The 17,413-nt window shown below is 44.9% G+C and overlaps 1 protein-coding gene across 1 annotated transcript in view; it reads left to right on the top strand.

Moving 5' to 3' along the window:
* CMIP (c-Maf inducing protein) overlaps positions 1-17,413 on the top strand; it is a 128,748-nt gene that overhangs the window by 79,177 nt on the left and 32,158 nt on the right. Inside the window, exons 4-5 of the mRNA XM_084215270.1 lie at positions 14,546-14,707; positions 15,854-15,895. Coding sequence (XP_084071396.1) covers positions 14,546-14,707; positions 15,854-15,895 — 204 coding nt within the window. The remainder of the gene's footprint in view (positions 1-14,545; positions 14,708-15,853; positions 15,896-17,413) is intronic.

Raw genomic sequence — 17,413 nt, 5'->3', positions numbered from 1 at the left:
TTGTGTGTCATGCAGCTAACTAGCTGTCAAGATGCTTACAGAGCTTTTCCCTGTGTCTTTTTCCTTGAATATTGTGCTCATTGAAGTCAGCAGGGTGTAGGGACAGCACAAGTGTTCCTTTTGTAGTCATCTTCTCTTTGGGTTTTCCATTTCAAACCCTCCCACTAAGGGTTACTCATAATTCCTCATATAATCTGGATATCAGTGAGTATCTCAACTCCTAAAGGATTATTGGCCACCTCAGCCTATTTTTCAAAATCCTGATTTCATTCAGCTTGTAGCTAAGCCAAACTATCTTTGTCCAGGGAATAAACAGAACATGTTAACAACTCTCCAGCTCCTCAAACATAAATCATTAATCCATTGTGTAAGGAAAGTTCCTCTCGACCAAGGAGGTTGGATTGAAACCATGATACATAATCTTTGGTATGTGGGAGCTGATAAGTCATAACAAGGTATCAATAAAGATAACACTTTCTGTGGGTACACAAAAGAGCACAACACATGCAGTTCATTGCCCTGGCTGGATCCAGGGCAGATACAGTGGTAACCAACCACTTCTGCAGGGGATGGATGCAGCCAAACTTGGCTTTGAGAGATACTGGGACTAGCAATTTTGGGAGACACACAAATAAGCAAATGCATACTCTTGGTGATTTCCCAGCCACCATCCATCTCCTTAGCTGCTTGTTCATGTGTTGCTCTCTTTGGGCTAAATGCACTTTGTGTGCATTTGTAGTGCTGAGCACTGAGAGCTACCATCCTCTGTAGAAAACCTGTAGCCCCATTTACACCACATGCTAAAAGTATTAATCATTTAATGGTACACTTGACTAATTTAGTACCATGTTGCATTTCAGTTAGAAAGACATCAGAGAGGTTTTTTCCCACAGGAGTACAGGTATAGATTTACATTTTTTTAGTGGGAATTCACCTAAGCTCATGCAGGGCATGTTGCATTTTTTATTGTGCTTGATAGTAAGCCCTGAACACTGCCCTCATTGTGGGGTGAGTTGCTCGTGTTTTCTGGTCAGCTGGGTGATGCAGCAGTCGAACATGTCAGTTGACAGCCTTTGGGAGAATGTCCTGAATTGACACAACACAGAAAGAACAGAGCCACGTCTGCAGGACAGCATGAAGCATGGCTCAGACTGAGCTTTGTGTGCTTCTGACCTGGATCTTACAGAAAGGCTTGCCTGTACCTTGTCTTTCCCACTGGTGCTTTTAACCAGTGCCCGTGTGTCCCCTAATGAGTACTGCTGCTTGGTCAGGGAGTTTACACATCTCTTAGCAGGGACAGTGCAAATGTGTTAATTGTAGGATTGTTTAGGTTGGAAGGGACCTTTGAACATCATCTGGTCCTCTCTCCACCCACGCCACGCTTGTCCTCTGGCAGTGCAGGGTTGACTTGGAGGTGCTAGGAGGCTGCTGAGAGCCCGTGAAGCCCCAAACCAGGCACATGTGAACCCAGCAGTGCTGGGCTGAGGGGAGCAGCCCCCTCCCCACCCTGCTGCCTGTGCTCCTGCAGCCCAGCATGCGTGCACACCCCCGACCTGCAGTCAGCAGTCACGTTACCTTTTGTTTTAACGTTCATTTTCAACCCAGACTCCACGTTTTGAATCCCATGAATTAGGAAACTGGAACAATGTTGTCATTTGGGATTTGCAAACGTTTTGCATTGAATACTAAAATAAGCGATGCTGGCCTTCGTTCAAAAACTTTAATTTTGGATTAATACTTCCCTGGTTCTCATAGGGATTGTTCTGTCTGTGTCTTCAGGAAACAGATACTTCCATGCACAAGCAGCCCTATTAATTGCAAAGGGATTGACTATCAAATAAAGTCATACTTGACCTGAATGATGATATGCTCTCAGGTCTCTACTGTTAAGAATTTCTTGTTAATTAATATTTTTTTTGCAATAGCCATGGGTGAGTGTCAGTTTTTATATCAAATGGTGAATGTTCAGAGTGAGTTACTCTTCTTTGAAATTTAAAACTGCAAAATAATAAGTTAAGAGCAACTGTTCTTGAAAGTGTGGTAAAGCCTTGCTTGTGTAAAGCACCTTTACGGCTTTGTCACCATGGTAATGATTAAAAATAGTGCTGATACAGGAGAGGGGGTTATAGAGAATTTAAATGGTGACATTAAAGAAATTTACAGCCTTAAATCTCAGTAAATCTTGCCTTAAAACTGTGAGATCTGGGAAGAAATCGCATTGGATATGGTTAAAAGGGCCAGTGTGTTTAGTGACCTGATTGATGGTCTGAGAGAGGAGGATTTGGTACCCTGTGACAGTTCCATAGCCCCGTGCTCCACTGCATGGTGAAGATTCTCTTTGAAGAGCTTGGAGTGGTAGTTCTGGACTTCAGGCCTCTCCTTTGTGGTTTCCCAGCTCACAAAACCATAACTCTCTTGGCTGTTTCTTTACTTTCTTTAACTGAAACACTGAGGTATTTTCACAGAACAGAGAAGTTTTCATTTTCCTTTACTTTGAGATAAAACAATAAATAATTATGATACAATTAGACCAACAATGGCCTTTTTTTTTTTTTTTTCTTTTTCCTTATGTGTCTGTGGGCAAGTCAATAATAGAATGATGGGAACTAAAGATGTGGAATTAGGTTTTGCCTTTCACAGCCCCAGGGTTTTGGGAGCATTGTGGGCTTCAATGACACACTAGTTTTGGACAAACAGGTTTATTGCTTGGAAAGATAAAAGGCAGCCCACAATTTTTTGGCTGGTAGTTGTACTCTTCCTCTGAAATGCTTGGGTACCAGTTATGGGAGACCATGAACAGTTATTTAAGATATCCTGCCTTTCCTCTGCATCGTGGTGCTGTAAATGGATCTGTGTTGCCAAAAAGTGAGACTGGTACCAGTCTGAGCTTTCTGGTGAAGATAATGAGACCATTTTTCAGTTTTTGATTACTCTTCTCATGGTGAAGTTGATGTTTGCTGTCACGGTTTCTTCTTTTCTGTATGAAAGGTAACATGAAGTGCAGCTCTGTGTGCCTGCTGTTCATCTGGTGATTGAAAAGACCACCCTGTCTGTTATCTGAACAACCTCATTGCAAATTCAGGAACAACATAATGGAAATCTTGTCATACTTAACAGCCTTTTATTTCCATAACATTTATTTTTTTGGAGTTCAGCTGGGGGGGATGTCTTTTTTGTCTTTTTTTTTCTCTTTCTTTTTGGCTTGAGATACCTTCATGAGCACATGAAGTCTGTTGCCTTTCTCATTTTCCAGCACAAGTTTGACAGTCTCAGGCCATCTGTTATCAGAAGTCACTTGAAAATTCTTGGCCTTGTTTTCTGTTTCTGGGATCTCATTTTGCTAGAGGTAGCTGTGCTGCCACAGCAGAAAGGCACAGATCTCACTTGGGAGGTGGAAATGAATAGATGAAAAACAGACAAGATGTTGACAGAAAGTTTTTTCTTCTATTCATTTTATGAAATGCTGGTAATGTTTTAAGAACTGGAACAGGTGGAGTGGCTAGATTTTTTTAAAAATTTTTTTTTTTTAATGCTTTCACTGCCTTTGCCCTGGGAAAATCCCTCACTCTTTCTGGGGGGCCACTGGAGCAGGTTCCTCCCAGCAGGTACATCTGCAGCAGTGGCAGCTGAGCATGGGCTGTGCTCTGTGTTGGCTTCACATGAATCACTTCAAATCTGGGAGCTGCATGTCCATGTCAGCACAGCACTTTGTCCAGCCCAAGGAGGCTCTCGGCAGCACGCTGGGATGCCAGCCTGGAGCTGAGCTGCTGCTCTGAGCTGCCCTGCCCTCGTCCAGCCACAGGCACACCAGCTCTGTGCACCCCCAGCTGCCTCCTGTATTGCCAAAATGGCCTTTTTTAAGGAGGCAGAACTCAAGCCAATTCATGGCCTGGTGGTGAAATTTGAGTAGAAACTAGATAGTTATTTTCTATCTTGCTTTAGCTAAGTCAGGACCAGCTCTAAATTTTCCCCTCTAGACTTGGATGCTGTCCTATTCAAACTAATATTAGGTCTGAAGATAGAGGGGTGTCAAAAACAGCTGAATAAACAGGTCAGGTTGTTATTGTGTGCTTAGGTCTCAGCTCTGAAGAGGAGCAGATACAATTGCTGGAATATGTTGTTTCTCAGGAATGCTGAGCTGCTGGCCAAGAGGGAGCCTCGGGTTTTGTGCTGGTGAATTGCTCCTCTGCATTATTCCAGGGCTAACCTTATGACTAATTCTTTGCAATTCAGGATTTTGAGGTTATGGTGACCAAGAATTTCACCAAATTACAACTTCTTATCTATAGCTGTCATAATACAGAGCTGCACCAAAATTATTCTCTTGTTCAGGTTTCTGGCTGCAGAAAAATCTGGTTTTAGGAGATCTCTTGTGGAGACAGGACAAGACTGGTAGGCTTTCCCAGGAGTGTAATTATCCTCCTTGCATGATGCATTGGGTGTGAAAACCTAACTCTGGGAGATGACACATGCTAAGTGCCTTGTTAAGCTGCTGCCATGGGACCCAGTTCTGCATTCTGGCTCTTCTGAGAACTCTTGGTGTCAGAAGACCTCCATGACCCTGAAGGAGCAAAGAGGATCTAGGTGTTGTTTTAAATTTCTCTTTCATTTCTTGCACAGTTTTGTCCTTACATCATAGTACACATAATGTATTAGGGGATTATAAAACTGCTGCTAATACCCAAAGAAAACTGTAAAGCAGTGTATTGCAAGTGTCACAGCCTGCCCTAGCTCTTGCTGTAAGCCTCAAGTTCATCTTGTCTGTCACAGCTCCTTGTCTTTTTTCCCTAGAAGACTGATGGTTTTAAAATTAGGGAAAAAAAGTATCCAAAAGCCAGTATATCCTTCATTGCCCTCTCTTCATTCAGTAGCCATGGTATTGCAGCTATTTCCTATCTCCTGGTCTCTGGTGCTCTTTGCTGTCTTATTTAAGATGGGAATACTGGATCAGGTTGTGTGACCAGAGGGGAGATCCATCAAGGACAAGAGGGATGTTGGGAGTGATTCTGAGCATGAGGTGGGCAGTGATTCTGGGAGCACCCCAGTGATCTCTGGTTCTCAGCAAGGATGTGAGTCTTTGTTCAGTCTTGCACATCACACAGCACTTGTGCAAAGGAGAAGGAAAACAAGGAAATTGCAGAGATCCAGGGGCGTTTTGGTAGGCTGAAGAGTTGCAGGAAGTTTGGGGGTTTGTGCTGAGGTGGCACAATAAGGTGCAGTATGAAAACAGGGAAGTGTTTCAGATGCAAATGCTGCTCTGAAATTGGGCATCTCCCTGTGAGAAACTGGAAAATTCAGTGCTCCAAAGCCCATAAAGAAATACCCTGCTTTTCTGAAGTCCCTTTTAAGATGCTTGCAAGCATCACATCAGCATCCAGTCCCTGCTCTCCCTAAGGCTCTGCAGCAGCTTTCTGACACAAACATGTTCCTCGAGCCGTGCACATCTCTCTTGCTGACGACATTGATGATGCAGGTGCACAAGAGAGAAGCCAATTTCAAAGCCATTTATGGTGTTGAGGAGCTGGAAAATCAGCAAAATAATACATTTGCCAAGGAGGAGAAAGTGAAACAGGTGGGTAAATGTCCATTTGGAAGGTTTTGCTGACTGGTGAGAGGGGAGGAGAGCAGAAAAAGCTGAGGGTGTCCACTGCCAGCAGTAGAGAGTAATAAGGAAAAGGGATGACGTGGCTTTTTAATACATTTTGCATATCTGGGAAGAAATAATTGCTTTGTGTACTACTTGGTGCTACCTCAGCTTACTGGAATTTCCCAGAAAATGAAAGGGGGATAGATTATCTTCCTGAGGTTATCTTTTGTTAGCAGTTACTACAACTTGTAGCGATAGTAGCTGCTTACTCCCAGTTGGAGGTGGTTTCTCAGGTGGTGAGTTCTTCCCATCAGGGTTCTCACATGCCTGAAATTAAAAAGCCTCGCTCACTCTCCTCATTCTGCTTCTTTGGGTACTTAATAAATTCAGTGGTTTTGCATTTAAAGTCAGCATGGCATGATTTTGGAGCGACACTGGCCGTGTGGCTCTGGCTGGTCAGTAACTAGGAGGGTCAAATTCCAAGCTGGCACATGCTGGCATGTGCTGTGCAGCCTTGCAGGTGAGGCCACCACGTCCTGTTTTCCAGTGGGTCCCCAGCTCTCTCGTGCCTGAGTGGGATCTGAAGGGTGCAGTGCCAGAGTGGAGGGGCTCTGCACAGCAGGTATGCCTGGCTCTGCTCCATGGTGGCCTTGTGCACAGCTCTGTGCTTTGCCAGACCTGGTCAAAGTGCAGTGATGATAAGATTGTGCCTGCTCCTTTTTTTTCCTACCCAGTATCTTTTCTCTGCAGTGGCCAAGTCATTTATTCCCACTCTGGGCTGAGAGGTGGGAATGCCAGGGTTCCACAGACACAGCCATCGTGTGGGAACATAAAGGGCACGAAGATAAAAGGAATTAGGAACCTGGATCAGGGTGTCAGAGGCATTTTATAATGTAGTCAGTAACTGTAGGTCTCCTCACAGAAAAACACACAGCAAGGACCACACCATTGTCACAGTGCCTTGTAGCATCTGTGCTCTGTTTGCTGCATGTCAGAATTCAGTCACACCGTGTCTGCTGTGCTTTCCTTATTTAATACTTCTTTTTTGCCCCTGTGCACTCAATGCAGTTAGTCCACTGAAGGCTTCAGAAGGAGTGGAGTGTGTATGGTACACATATTCCTGCTTTTTTCTAGTAGTTTGCTTTATTATTTTTTTAATTTTATTTGAATTGGACATTATTTTTCTGACTCCAGGTCATGCTGCAAATGCAGGAGCAGGTCAGACTCGCACCTCTCTGGAAACTGTGGATTTCCCCAGAACACTGAGATCCTGATGTACAGACAGTGGGTGTCTGGGGCATTTGCTGCTCTGGAGAAAAGGGCCAAAGCTGCTGCAGGGAGCAGTGCAAGAGGAGGAAGGAGGCAGCTGTGTCTGAACATGTTTGAAACCTTCCCTCTGCTAGTGAGTCAGAGGCTTCTCAACTCCTGTAGCTCGAGCAGGGTGTCTGGCTCTTGCCCTGTTGTGTGAGGCCAGCAAACTCTCTATGAAAATTTTTCTCACTCATTCTGCAGAAGATATTTAAGTAACTCAGGAGGGTTTGTAAACTTCCTCCTCACCAGCCTGCAGTTAGGGCAAACCTTTCCTGTATGTCTGGGACAATTGTGTTGATAAACTGTTTGGAAGTTTGTTCTCCTGCCCAAGATAAGGAATAAAAAATGTTGTGTGACTTCTGCATAGTAAAAAAAACCAAACCAAAACACCCAAATGCTCATGGGCAGCATATTTTAGAATATTTCTTCATTTGGGGAGATATCCCATGGAATTTTCAACCCAAGATACCAGTGCTTTTTGCAGGCAGGGAGTGGCTTGTGCTTCTGCTGGAGTATCTGCAGTCATAGTGAAATTCCGCATAGCCAAAGCAACATTAAAAACAAACCCCAACTTGGCTCTGGTACGAAAAATACGGAACAGCAGTTGCTGTGTGCAGGATGAAAGCTGATGTTTTGCCAACCTGAAGTGTAAAGCTGGTGCTGGAACTGGGGCCTGAAGAATGGGAATGTTTGCCAAAAGGAAATGGAAGCAGGGATGGAGGGTTTCGGGGAATGCATCAGCGTCGGCCCTGCCAAAAAATGTCTCCCCTGTGGACAGGTCTGATTACAAGAGTAACCACATTAGCCCAGGCAAAGTGCAGCTGGAGCCACTGCTGGCTTTTGCGTTTTCTAGCTGGGTTTGGGGCATCTCAGATGCAGGAATGAGGTAGAGCTGGGTTTGGCTCGACCAGCTGTGTTCCTGCATCTTACAGAGACTTGAGGGCTGTGCAGAGATTCGAGGGAAGACAAGACACTAGCAGAAACAAAACCCAGTTTCTTTGCTTGGTAGTGGGGAGGTCAAGGATGCCAAAGATGACCTCTTCCCTAGAAGGAAGCCACAATTTTTGAGTTCCTTTCAGTTTTTGGAGAGACACATACGCTGCATTTGCATGCAGGTTTGTCTTCAGTGGAGCTCCTGAGTTTCCTGGTTTAATTTTTCTTCCTTTCCCTTGGGTAAAATAACCTTCCTGTTCCATCCTCTCATCCCCTGTTGTTACTGAAGGATCTGTTTGCAGCAATGTTGAGCAAATCAGAGAGCAGAAGCCCAGAAGGATGGGCAGTCAGTTGACAGCTGTGTGCAAAGGAGGAGGATATATATATATATATATATATGTAGATAAGATATATAATATGGTTTGGGAGCAGGTTCTTCAGTGCAGTAGTGTTGCAGCTACCCAGTGTCACACTGAGAGGTGACTGGGGAGCCTGCCCTGTCACCCCCCTGTGTCCCATGTCCACTTTGTACTTCTCCTGGTTCAAGCAGGAATGCGTTTTGTCTCTGTTGCATGCTTTTAAAATTGTGTTTATTTCAGCATTCTTTCCCTTTGCAGTGGTACTGTCCCAGTGGTACCTGAGCAAAGGACAAACCCTGTGCCTGGGGGAAGAGTCTGTGTGGTTGTTCCAGCTCGTGCATCAGTAACAGCTGAACCCACGTCACCGCTTGCTGAACCCATTGAACTCTGGCAGCTCTGGAACAGAGCTGACCTGAACCAAGGGGGGTTCTGGCACCTCTGGAATGGAGCTGACCTGAGCCTTGGGGGGTTCTTGCCTGGCTTAGTGAGATCTGGAGCAAGGTGGTAGATGCTGATGGAAAAAGCCAGGTGAATCAGGGTAGACTGAAAATGGTGGTGGTGAGATGGGGATGGGCAGCAGCAAGGTCTCAGCATTCAAATTGCTGCAGGCACAGTGCCTGCCAGTGGTGTTTCTCCTTGGGTACCAGGATCCAGAAGTTGCCTTGGAGGCCTGAGGGTCAGAACACCTCAGTTCTGCTCTGTTCCTGGCTTGCCATATGGTATCAAGAAAATCACCTTGGTTTTCTTGCTCTTTCTGTTCTTCTTGCTTTTAATCATCTAGACTGTGAGCTGCTCAGCAGAGAATGTCACTGGGTGTATTATCTCAGGCCATAGATTCACAGGTGCCAGTCTCAGTGTAATAAATAATGGTGATTTTACCAGGACCTTTTTTATATGAGCTGGCAAAAAACAAAGTGTTATTTAGACTTTACTGAGTGAGAATTAGAAGAGCTTATCCTGTAATATTTCCCTTCATTTCTCTGGCCTGTGGCAAGGAATTTATGGGGAAGTGAGCCTTGACCAAGGCAATTGCATTCAGAGAAGCAACTGAAGCACAGAACTTGATGCACTTCAGCATTTTGCACCAGGTAGAGTGAAATATGCAAAAAATGCTGTGTCCTGAAAACATGGTGGAGAGCAAAAGTTTGCTGCTGCTGTTTCACAACATATCTCTGTTTTAGAGAGCAGCACATTAGTCTTTCTGTACAGAACTTTCAGAAGGTCAGGAAGAGTTTGATTATTGCAGCATGAGCAGTTTGAAGTCCCTGATTTAGAAAAATTTCCATAATCTCATCCCAGCCCTTTGGCTGGATTGGGACTTTCTATGGATTTAGTCTTTTCCGCAAAGTTTTTTGGGTTTTGTTTTGTTTTGTTTTTTTAATATTGGTAAGTGTTGCAGGCAGAAACATTGTTCCAAAAGCTTTCAGTGGATTCAGCTGGTGAATTAAGTCTCTTTCTGACTAGCAGGAAAAATTCTGTTAGCAGCAAGTTAACCTTAGGTATTTTTCAGAATACCGTGAAGTGATACCTGCTAATATTAAAAGCAGAATATGGGTGTGGCCAACTTTTGGGATGCCATGCCCTCTTAGTTTGCATGAAGATAATGAGTTAAAGGTCAAAATGCCATCAGGTGATGCTGTAGACTACAAGGTGCTCCTGGGCTTTGTAGGACAGGCCAACATGTGTGTTGGACATCGCCAGCAACTCTTCCTTGTTACACAGCGTTTGAACAAAATGTTCTGCTGCAGTGGAGAAAACCTTTCCAGAGTCTGCTCTCGGTGTTGTTTTTATCTCTGCAGATTTGCATCTAGCAAGAGGCACCTCCATTTTACTTAAGCACTGTCAACATCAAGTGTAACACTAGCCCGTGTCATCCGTCCCCACAATCAGCTGGGGGGACCTTTGTGCGGGAGCCTGACCTTTTCCCTCTTGCTGGAGCTGTTCTCGTTGCTCAGCAAGAAATAAACAATTGCTGGCACCCACAGCCTTCCAGGGCAGTGCCCATTCCTGCAGGAGCTGCAGCCTGTCCCGTTCCTGCAGGGGCTGCAGCCTGTCCCGTTCCTGCAGGAGCTGCAGCCTGTCCCATCCTACAGGAGCTGCAGCCTGTCCCATCCTGCAGGAGCTGCAGCCTGTCCCGTTCCTGCAGGAGCTGCAGCCTGTCCCATCCTACAGGAGCTGCAGCCTGTCCCATCCTGCAGGAGCTGCAGCCTGTCCCGTTCCTGCAGGAGCTGCAGCCTGTCCCATCCTACAGGAGCTGCAGCCTGTCCCATCCTACAGGAGCTGCAGCCTGTCCCATCCTGCAGGAGCTGCAGCCTGTCCCATCCTGCAGGAGCTGCAGCCTGTCCCACCCTGCAGGAGCTGCAGCCTGTCCCACCCTGCAGGAGCCTCCCTGCTAAAGACTCAAGTGATCCTTTGCAGGCTGCATGTGGTAAAGGGGGAAGAGAGCTAGAATTTAGCAGGCTCTTCAGCATTAGGGATGGCCATTAATTTTCTTTATGTAATGAAATAGTATTTGCTGATGGGAAGACAGGTTCCCGAGAGTACAGAACGTTCTCTGGCTGGCAGTGGAAAAGCAAGGATGAAATTTTGTCATCAAAAAGCCTAACTTCATTTTTCCCTTTTTGGATCAGGTGTGGTCACTGCTTTAAGATGTTCCTAACATGAAAGGTCTTGCTAGGGCTGAACAAGGCAAATGTTCCATGCTGGCTGATTTTGTGCATTAGGGTCCATTTTTCTTAGCTGTTGACTACATCAGTATTATCATTCTTGTCCAAGAAAGTGGTGTATGAGCAAGGGCTACAAGATGAGGCTATTATAGGATAGAAAAATATATGAAGATCTTACTTAAAAAAGCTGAAAGTTTCCTAGGCTCTCTTGAACTTTCTGTTCACAGCAGTGTTCAAAGGCTTTTGAGCACTGATGGTAAAAATGACTGCTTATAGATTTTTGTCACATTTCCTAGCTTAATAACTCTAGAAAAGTAATTTTTCATACATAGACTTCAGTTCTTTCCTCCTGTAAAAGAGGATTGAGACTTAGGTCTTGGAGTTTCTGCAAGACTTAATTAATTAGAGTGATTTGGAAATGAAGGATGCCCTGTCAGTGTCACTTATTCTCCTCATTCTGCTTCTTCTGGATACTTAATAAATTCAGTGGTTTTGCATTTAAAGTCAGCATGGCAAGATTTTGGAGTGACACTGGCTGTGTGGCTCTGGCTGGTCAGTAACTAGGAGGGTCAAATTCCAAGCTGGCACATCTTATTTTCACTCACATAAATTTTCACAGGAGCTTTTAGTGAAATCCCCCTAGAAACTGGATTCCTACCCTGTTTTTTTTTTTTGTCCAGACTATTAATGATAAATGTTGTGTGAATTTTTTTGAGCAACTTGAAGGCATCTTTTACACCTGCATCCTGGGGGAGTGAACCCCTGGACTGACATTCTTGTTCTCCATGTGGGTCTTTACCAGGCAGCTTTGTTTTTCAGCTAGTGAGTGATTGTTGCTCCCTGCTCTGGAGCCAGCACAGGTAGGATGGAGCAGATGGCTCAGTGTTGCCTAAGTGCTTGCTGAGACACAGCAAATTGCTTCTGTAACCCACTGATAGGTTTCAGGCTTTAATTGAGGCTTTCAGCAAGGCGCTCAACAGTGAAAAGCATTCTGCTGAGAAAAACAGCACTGATAACCATGGCCAAAGGTTCAGGACAGCAGAGTTCAACCCTCTTGGGGATGGCTCCTCTATTTATTTATTTATTTTCTGCTGCTTTCCCACCATCATTCAAGACTCTGGTAGTGCTGTTCGCAGGCTGCAGCTCAGTCTGTCAGTGCCCCTCAATCCTTTGTGCTGGAAATGTGAAGCACTCACTGATAAGTTTGGGTTCTGTGCTTGCAGCAGGCTCAGTGTGTCTGCAAAGGTGGCTGTCCCCTGGTGCTCCCTTTGAGTCCCTGCCTGCCCTGAGCAGCAGCTTTGGGTGGTACTCCCTGCATGGCAGCAGGTAAAGCTCCTGCTGTCTTCCCTCTGATGCACATCAGCATCATCAGCATTCTGACTTTTAATGGACATCTCTAAAAGGAAAGAAAAACTCCCTTTCTCCTCCCTCACTCCAAGCAAGACTGGATTTGACAGCAAAAGAAGGATATTTGTGGTGGAGTTGTCTGAGCAGCGTCCTGTTGGGCAAGCATTCCCTTCAGCAGCTTCCCCTTAGGCTGGAGGAGCTGCTCTGAAATGAGCTGTAACTCACCCAAAAAGGGGCAGCCCAGAGAGGCAGGGATGCAATAACCCAGTGGTCTAACTCTCATCCTCCCCCTGTCCCCACATTTTGTCTTTGCTTTGACTTGTTCACAGTACAGGGCCAAGGAATAGTTTTCGGGATTGGAAATTGTATCTCTTGAGCCAGCTTGGTTTAGTGTCCTCAGTTAATCAGAAAGGAGTTGTTTCCAGTTAAAAAACCATCTAGTTGACTTAAATTTAGTGCCTGGAGTGGCTCTAACAAAAAGACCCTAAATAAAGGCGCTACATGAATAAGAGAAATTAAATTCTATGGTTGAAGTTTCCTAAAGAGTCCAAGAAATCTGTGATGTAGAAGTAGTGCTGGTAGCTTAAAATCACTGTTGGATTCGCTCTGTCCCAAGGAGCTCAGAAGAACAAAGATTTTTGTGCAGTTTTGAAATCCCAGCCACATTTGATAATGTCTGCAGCGTGTTTTTATGTTCCTTCAGCTTTTCAGTGGCTTAAAACGCACTGGAAGTGTGAACTAGACTGCCAATGTGCTTTTGTACTTGGCATGAATTTAATTAAAAAGATAATTGGATTGCTTTATCAGCCTTGACATGTCAGCCTAGTGCCACTCTCCTCTCCCCCCTCTAACAATGCTGACAAACCCAGTGCATATGAAATCTGTATTTCCTGCATTGTTCTCCTCTCCTGTGTTTCAGGTGGGGGTTCAGAGGTGACTGTTTGCTGCTGAGCAGTAGATCTGCTCCAGGGTGGGAAGGAAGTGGCTGATAAGCAGAGAGCCAGCGTGCTCAGATGGTTCCTGCTGGGGCTGCCCTGGGCCAGCGCGGGGGAAATGCCAGGAGCCACAAAGCTCCAGAGCCACACAAAGCCCTGTGCAGAGCCCCTGCCTGTGTCACCCTCCTGTACAGCCCAAAATGTGCAGCTGGAATCTGCAGAGCTGCACAAAACGGGCACTTCATGTGATTTTCATGGAAATGCTGTAAGATCCATTTGTAGTGCAAAACTCTGATGATTTAATGTAAACGTGAGTGCCCAGCCAGTGCTGTTAAATAAACCTGAGCATGTGTCCAGACTTCTCAACATCCCTTTTTGCAGAGGACCAGGCTCATGCAGAGAGGGGAGTGGAAGGGAATGTGAACTAAACACAAGTGGGGCCCTGGCAGTGGCTGTACCTCATTGCAGAGCTCCTTCCCTGTCTCTGGCACTGTCTCCACACTCTTTTGGAGCCCCTCCTGGCTTTCCTGTGCCCTTCAGGTTGTTTTCAGAAGTAATGTTTGAACACTCATCATCATTTCCTTGAACTTGTAGAGTGCCACCAAGCCCCCTCTGGGAATTTGGGTGGGTGGGTTTTCTCTAAAGATTGCTTTTTGTGATATAAAGCAGCTTCTGTTCCAGTAGTTTGTGGTCACATGGCTGCTGAGGAGTGAGAGTTGTCCTCTGCTTATCCAGCTGGTCTGTGGATGGGACAGTTGATGAAATAGCTTGGACTTGGTCAGGGGCATGCAGGGAACTGGGGCAGGTGGGTTAGGCAATCAGGAATGCTGTTCTTGAGAGTGGAAATGCTGTTGTGTGGAAGATTGGAGACTTACAAGTTGGCTTCTGTTACAGCTGGAGGGTGACATCATGACTTTTCAAGCTCCTTCAAGACAGAAGATGGTCTATGAGATTTTTTTTTTGCTTTGGTAAAATTGAAATGAATTCTGAATGTGAATTCACATTCAGAAATGAAGGATCTAGAAGAGTCATGTTTTGATGGCCTCTCTTTCTCCCCCCACCCTTGCTTAATGAGTCTCTTAAAAAGAACTTAAACTTTAGAAACAATTCAATAGCAAATATCTGTTGTTTGCCTGAGGAAGGTGTTTGTGAGAGGAGATGATGAAAAGAAAGATGCTCTTGAGTTAACTCATTTTGAAATTAAAAGCATCATGGTTTCTCAGTGCTTCCACAGAAGAAACTGGTTTAGACACAAAAGGTTTTCTTGTCCATTTACAAGTACAGCGTTTCAGCCATGAAAAAAGGCAAAACTCAATAGACAAAGCATCCCCCTTGAGCAGTAGGAAGCACAGCTGCATCCAGGGGGTTTATGGTGGTGTCAGTGTGGCCCTTTGACGTGTCTTGCAGAAGAAGATTTACAAGTACAAGAAGGTGCTGAGCAACCCCAGCCGCTGGGAGGTGGTGCTGAAGGAGATCCGGACGCTGGTGGACATGGCCCTGACGTCCCCGCTGCAGGACGACTCCATCCACCAGGCACCCCTGGAGATCGTCTCCAAGCTGCTCTCAGAGGTACCTCAGCAGGGCTCTTGTCACTCTCAGATGAGAGACAAACAGTTAAAAGTGTGGGGGTGGGTTTTATTTTAACTTGGGCTGTCAAAATTCTGCCTGCCAGTCTGCTCGTGACTTCTGCTCGCTTGAGTGGAGTTTGCACTTGCTGGGGAGAAGGAAAATTTGACCCATCTTATGTTGATTTCTAGAAACAAAACAAGCCCCATTTATCTTGTGTTTGTTGGTTTGGTTTTTTTGGTTGGTTGATTTTTTGTTTCTTTGGTTTTTTAATTATCTATGGTAAATTTACATGGGTTTAACTCATGCCCTAAGTCAGTGATAAAGCTCCCTTTGACTTCTATTCCATTGGCTTTACTTCCATGACCAATAATTTTTTAATCAATATATATACACACACACCAATAAATTAATTGTGTAGCTATTATATTTTTATTAATTCTGATAAAGAAAAGTGTATTTCTTCAGAGTTATCTATCTTCCTCCTGTAACATCTGTTTCAAATATTTAATTTTTTTGTGGACAGGAAATGTAATGCCAAGCAGGCTTTTCTTGTCTTAGTTCTGTGTGATAGCAGAAGGATTTGATATTGGAAAAAAAATCCACTATTGTTTCTTGCAGTAGTCAAAAATCTTAGCAACTCACACCGTTGTAACCTCTGGATGGATCATGCTGCTGACAAAGCACAGAGCAAACTCTTATGTACAGATGGTAGCATAGGCGACTTCCAGTCAGTTTATTGGCTTTTCCTGGTGCCACATTTAAAGAAAGAATTTTGGGGAAACTGGCCACAAAAAAAACCACCACAACAATCCTTTTAATAATTTTTGTAAAGACATAGAGCTTGTCCTAAGAAAACATTTTAAAGAAATGTATTGCTGGCTTTACTTTCTCAGCTGATTGAGACCTCTGGCATCCTGGTGTTTGTGTGCTGAGCTGAAGGCTTGCACCACTCCTCACAGCAGGCACTGTACCACCTCCTTTAGGAGAATGATTTTAATGCCATGGTTTTTATTCAGGAAATAAGCAATCGAGTCTTGAGCCTTTCTTCTTGTGGCTGGTGGTAGCTGAGGACTGTGTGTGCTCGTGTACCAGCTCAAGAGTACTCTTCACTCACTCACTCATCTTTCTTCTATTCAACTCTTTCAGAACAACAACTTAACCACTCAAGACCATGAGAGCATTATTGTGGTGAGTACCTTTCTGTCAAAAGCTGAGGACTAATTCACATTGTTTGATAACAGTTCTCTTAGTGCCTGTCTCTGCCCCAGTGAAGTAGGGCAAATGTGAAAGCCTTTCCACCAGTGCTGCTGAGCTTAGGCAGGAATGAAAACCATTTGTCTATTTTTTGTGTGGCTTTGTCATTTCTCTATTCTTGTTTCGTAGATGAATTACAATAAAGCTTTCTCATCAGCCTGTGTGAGAGAGCACAGCAGGCTGAGTGTTAACAGTCTCTCCAAATGGCCTCCTCAGGAGGCTACACAGCAATATCCATATCTGTATATGTACTTTAAATAGTCCAACCCCATCATTTCCAGATGTGCCCTATAAAACCCTTAGGCTGAGTAGTTTCCTGAGGGGCTAATGCTACCATATACAGAATGTCTCCATTGCTGAGGGTATCTGAGCAAGGGATTGCTCTTGTGTCATTCCAGTTTAACTCCCTGCTAACTTATTTGTAAAAATATCCTCTTCAACTTTTTTCTTTTTTTAGGTCACATTCATTTAGCCATAGAAATAAGTGAATCAAATGGCAGCTCTGTTGCTTGTGAAACAAAGTATCAGAGAGGTGGAACTTGGTTCCTCATCACTGTGATTTAATTTAATTTTCTGGCAGTTTCCAGGAGATTTTCACAGTAATCTAATCTAGACCCTCGCCACCACCTGATTGTATCACATCTCTGGGACTCTTTCTGCAAAATGACAAGGTGGCAGGTAGCTGCTAGTAGGTGTTAATTGTGTTTAACTGCTGTTTAAGGTACCCTTTTAGCTGGAACCAGCCACTGAGATAAATCTCTGAAGTAACATTTACTTTTCTTTGCTATAACTTTCATTTAACTCTAGTGCCAAGGGTGGTTCAGGCACCCAGTTACAACTAGGGGAATGATTCTTAAATACAATATGAGAGGTGGCCCTGCAGTGAGTGGGAAGGTGAAACAGGTGGCCTCCAAAGGTCCTTTCAGCCCATGTTATTGCTCTGTTCTGGGTGATGGCTTCTCCAGTCCAGGTCCTGCCCTCGTGTAGGTTGTGCCCAAGCCATTAAGGAGCTGGCAGTTCCTGGGCATTCAGAGCTCACTGCCATTACCCAGATAACCTGGGCTATTCCTGGAAAGAATTGCTAATAGTGTGTATTTATGTAGCATGTGGAAAGTACACAGTACTTGGCCATGCAGATGGGCCCAGCTTTCCTTGTCTGGATGGTGCTGGGGCAGATCAATATCCCAACCAATCCCTTCCTGCTCGGGATGGGACACACGTGTTGCCATGGCTGGGCAACGTGGCACAGCACAGCCTGGCACAGCACAGCCTGGCACAGCACAGCCTGGCACAGCACAGCCTGGCACAGCACAGTGTGGCTGTTTCTGGTCATTACCTCTTGAGGAAAACCCAGGAAAGGTCCTGTCAGGCTGTCAGACTCCCACACTGACCACAGAGGCAGAGCCATGACCTGTGACTGTCTCTGTTGTTGCTATCCTAAAGCAAACAATC

Source organism: Fringilla coelebs (assembly GCF_963513975.1).
Source record: "Fringilla coelebs genome assembly, chromosome: 14".
Taxonomy (NCBI): Eukaryota; Metazoa; Chordata; class Aves; order Passeriformes; family Fringillidae; genus Fringilla; species Fringilla coelebs.
Note: the sequence above shows the minus strand (reverse complement) of the source record. Positions and strands in the feature narration are given on the sequence as shown.